Source organism: Bison bison, unplaced genomic scaffold (genome assembly GCF_000754665.1).
Source record: "Bison bison bison isolate TAMUID 2011002044 unplaced genomic scaffold, Bison_UMD1.0 scf7180017854867, whole genome shotgun sequence".
Lineage (NCBI taxonomy): Eukaryota > Metazoa > Chordata > Mammalia > Artiodactyla > Bovidae > Bison > Bison bison.
This window is the reverse complement of record NW_011485440.1, coordinates 96,166-100,103: the sequence shown is the minus strand read 5'-3', so window position 1 is coordinate 100,103 and position 3,938 is coordinate 96,166. Positions and strand designations below refer to the sequence as shown.

Below are 3,938 nucleotides of genomic sequence, written 5' to 3'. Positions count from 1 at the left end.
CCTGATCTGATCTGATTTGATTGTGTCTTAACCCTCCCTGTCCCGCCCCCACCCCAACCTGCCCCTTCAAGCTTTCCTGTCCTCCCCAGGGGTTTCTGCAAGAGGCAAGATAGTTGCCATCTCAGTAAAAGAAACAGTAGGAGAGGAAGGAAGTGCATGAATGAAGAGTGTTCACAGGAAGGATCTGTACATGCCTGGCTTTAGCTTCACAACCTTGGGGAAGTTAATGCCCCGTGCCTCAGTTTACCCCTCTGTTAAATGTAATAGTCTCTTTTGTTAATTGTTAATAACATACAAATTACACCTGTACATAATAAGTGCTCAAAAGTTATCTATGACTACATTTTTTATTGTGTTGTCTTGGGTAAAAGTCAGTCACATCTCGGAGTCTGTTTTTCTCATCTATAAATGGGGCTGGTGTTTAATAGGATTGGATGGATGTAGTGTGGACCACGGGGCACCTAGAGGTTCTCGTCTGGACTGTAGGGGACTTCCAGGCTGCTCATCTTTGTATCATCAGACCCCTAGCCCTGCCTTGCACTCCGTAGGAAGTGAGAAGGGATGTTAAAATGAGTGAGGCTTTAAATGACTGTTAAGTCTTATTTTCAGCAGCCCTAGTTGCCCAGGTAACCAAGCCACGGAAATAGACAAGGTGAAGAAATGGCTGTTCACTGAACACCTGCAGTGCTTGCACTTTGCCCAGACCCTAGGACGGTGCCAGGCTCGTAGCCAGCACTCCCAAACACTTACTAATCACATTACTGAAGCCAGGCCTCTACCTTAGGTCGCTGTCATGATTGTACACATTTAATAGAGATCCTGAGGGGTAAACCTACCATTTCAAACCTGTGAGTGATAGATTACCATAATTTCTGTTTTCTTTCCCTTGGCTCACGCCAGCCCACACACACCTTGCTAAACTGATTACTACCTAGTCTGAAATTAGCAAAGATTAAGTCAATTTATTAGGGCTATGCTGTGGAAATTTAAAAGAGTCAGTGTTTGAAACTGTGTTGGAAACTATAGATCTTTCTTAAGAGAAATACACTGTTTCAAGATCAATCCCTCCCCCAAATTGTTGACTGACTCCTCAGTCAAAACCCATGGTGTTGGGAAATGTAATCACCCAAGAAGAGGCAAAATAGGTTCATTTATTTTTAAAAAGTGATTATTTTACTTAAAAAATAAGTGAATACTTCCTGACATCCTGGCCATTTCCCCATTCATTTGTACATTTCAAATAGGTGTGTTTTTTTGTTTTAAACAAAAATGGTCACTTGTTGCATACTATTCTATAACCTCCTTCCACCTAATTTCTGTCTCCGAATTCAGGACATACGGAAATTCTACATTGTTTTCATACTGTGGGTATACCAAAGTTTATATTCCCCGTCCTCCCCCCCTTTTTTTGTGGCTGTAAACATTTTTGTGAAAAATACCCTTCTTCCTAGGTGGATCTTTGTATCCATATGCAAAGGTCTGTGATTTAGCTCAGCACACCTGGGATTGCGGAGTCTGAGGTGTGCCTGTGTGACTTCTCCCGTCAGGGTGTACGTACAACAGAACAGCCAAGAAATGAAAACAGTCAAGTCACTTACAGAGTCTCCACTCGCCAGGGCCCAGGCATCTGGCTGAAGCATGGCTGCCCAGTAGGTGTTTTGACATACAGACTGATCACTGTGAAGGAAATGGGACCCAATTGGCAAAAGAAACCCAGGGACCAATCATTTTCAGGAATGGAACTGCCCAGACTATGAACGTTGTTTGATTTAATGTAACAGTAGTAGAGGCTGCAAATGGAGGGCGAGGAATAAATTCTATCATTCCATCGTTTCCTGCTTTTCTTGGGCTTCTTTGTTTAATGACTTGTTAATCCTTTAATGTCATGCTAAGGCATTTCTACAGGTTTTCCATAATCAGGAAGGTCAGTAAAGTCTTTTTCTTGGACGTGCAGTCTTCCCCCGCCCCCCCCCCCTTTTTTTTTTCAGTTTTTTTTCCCCTTCACACATAAAAAACATTCCTCGGGTATCGGCTTTGTCTTATTTAGGTGTCCATATTTTAGGTGAATTTAGTACCACCGTCATAGTTCTTGGCACCTTTAAACTTCCAGCGTCTCTGGTGGGAAGGTGGAGTTCCCACATTGTCTGAAGGAGTGATTTATTGCAGTTTCACTTTTTGATGGACCCAGGGTGGAGATGAACAGCAGGCTTCCAATGTCATTTTAATGAATGACATGAAATCCATTTGCTTTTGTAAGCCAGCTCTGAGGTGGGGCAGAGAGCTCCGTGGGGATTATTTTAATAAATTATATTGAGTTTCCCAGCACTGCCTTAATAATAAGTTGGTACAGATTACTAGATGGCCAGTGCAGGAGATGCAAGATACCCAACCTCAGTCCCTGGGTCGGGAAGAGCCCCAGGAGAAGGAAATGGCAACCGACTCCAGTATTCATGCCTGGAAAATTGCATAGACAGAGGAGCCTGGCAGGCTACAGCCATGGGGCCCCGAAGAGTGGAACGTGACTTAGTGAATGAGCACACACTAGGTTGCCCGAGACAAGTCTGTCTGCACTCTCCTGGAGGCTGGACCCCTGAGGCTGAGGAGCAGGAGGGTCATTTTCTCTTGGAGGCTCCAAGGTGAGTGTGGCCCACGCAGCCTGCTTGCTGCCTTCTGTTGGGTCCAGCATCCTTGGCTTAGAGCTTTGTATCTCCTGCCTTGGCCTTACGTGGCCTTATTCTGTCTCATGTCTTTTTTTTTTTTTAATTTCTATTTATTTTTGGCTGCACTGGGTCCCTGTTGCTGCATCCCGGCTTTCTCTAGTTGCTATGCAAGGGCTCATTATGTGGTGGTTTCTCGTTGCAGAATATGGGCTCTAGGCCCATGGGCTCAGTAGTTGCGGCACATGGGCTTTAATTGATTCGAGGCATGTAGCATCTTCCTGGACCAGGGGTCGAACCTGTGTCCCCTGCCTTGGCAGGTGGATTCTTAACCACTGGACCACCAGGGAAGTTTTCCTCTTTTCTCCTTAAGGACACCAGGCATTGGGCTTGGGGTCTACTCTAATTACAGTTATACAGAGCCTCCCCCCCCACCCCCAACAAGAAGACCACATGCACAGGGGAACGGGTTAGGATTGGATATTTGGGGGGGTTATGATTCTACCCACTACACCAATGGTTGGCTCACTGAGACCCTCATTCCCTTCCATGGTCTTCTCCTTGTTAGGACACAGATCATGAAGACCTCTGAATTGTGAGTTGTGGTTCTCCCCTCCAGAGATCGCCCTGTGTCCTTCCTAGGGTGGAATTCTCATCTCCTCTTTCCCTCTCCTCGCAGGTGCTCCAATGAACTATCTTGGTGGCCGCGGCAACGACGAGCTGAATGGGGACGGAGCAGGGATAAAACGGCCCCGGCGGGAGGAGACCCACGTTTGCGAGAAATGCTGTGCCGAGTTCTTCAGCTTCTCGGAGTTCTTGGACCACAAGAAAAATTGCACTAAAACGCCCCCCGTGCTCATCTTGAAGGACAGTGAGGGGCCAATGTCATCCGAAGACTTGTCAGGGACTGTGCTCAGCCCGCAGCCGCAGAGCCCGGGCCGGAGGGAGGGCCACCGGGACAATGGCAGCGGCGGAGGGGCCCCCGGGGACTTGAGGGAAAAGCCGGGGGCGGAGTCCGTCCTGTATCTGAAGACGGAGGCCGCCCTGCCGCCCGCGCCGCAGGACATAAGCTACTTACCCAAAGGCAAGGTGGCCAACACCAATGTCACGCTTCAGGCGCTGCGCGGCACCAAGGTGGCGGTGAACCAGCGCAGCGCCGACGTGCCTCCGGCGCCCCGTGCCCCGGGCGCCGGCAGCCTGCCCTGGGTCCTCGAGCAGATCCTGTGCCTCCAGCAGCAGCAGCTGCAGCAGATCCAGCTCACGGAGCAGATCCGGGTGCAG

General features: G+C 48.5%; 1 protein-coding gene across 1 annotated transcript in view; it reads left to right on the top strand.

The window, feature by feature from the left end:
- SALL4 (spalt-like transcription factor 4) overlaps positions 1 to 3,938 on the top strand; it is a 16,033-nt gene that overhangs the window by 6,997 nt on the left and 5,098 nt on the right. Inside the window, exon 2 of the mRNA XM_010857388.1 lies at positions 3,337 to 3,932. Coding sequence (XP_010855690.1) covers positions 3,337 to 3,932 — 596 coding nt within the window. The remainder of the gene's footprint in view (positions 1 to 3,336; positions 3,933 to 3,938) is intronic.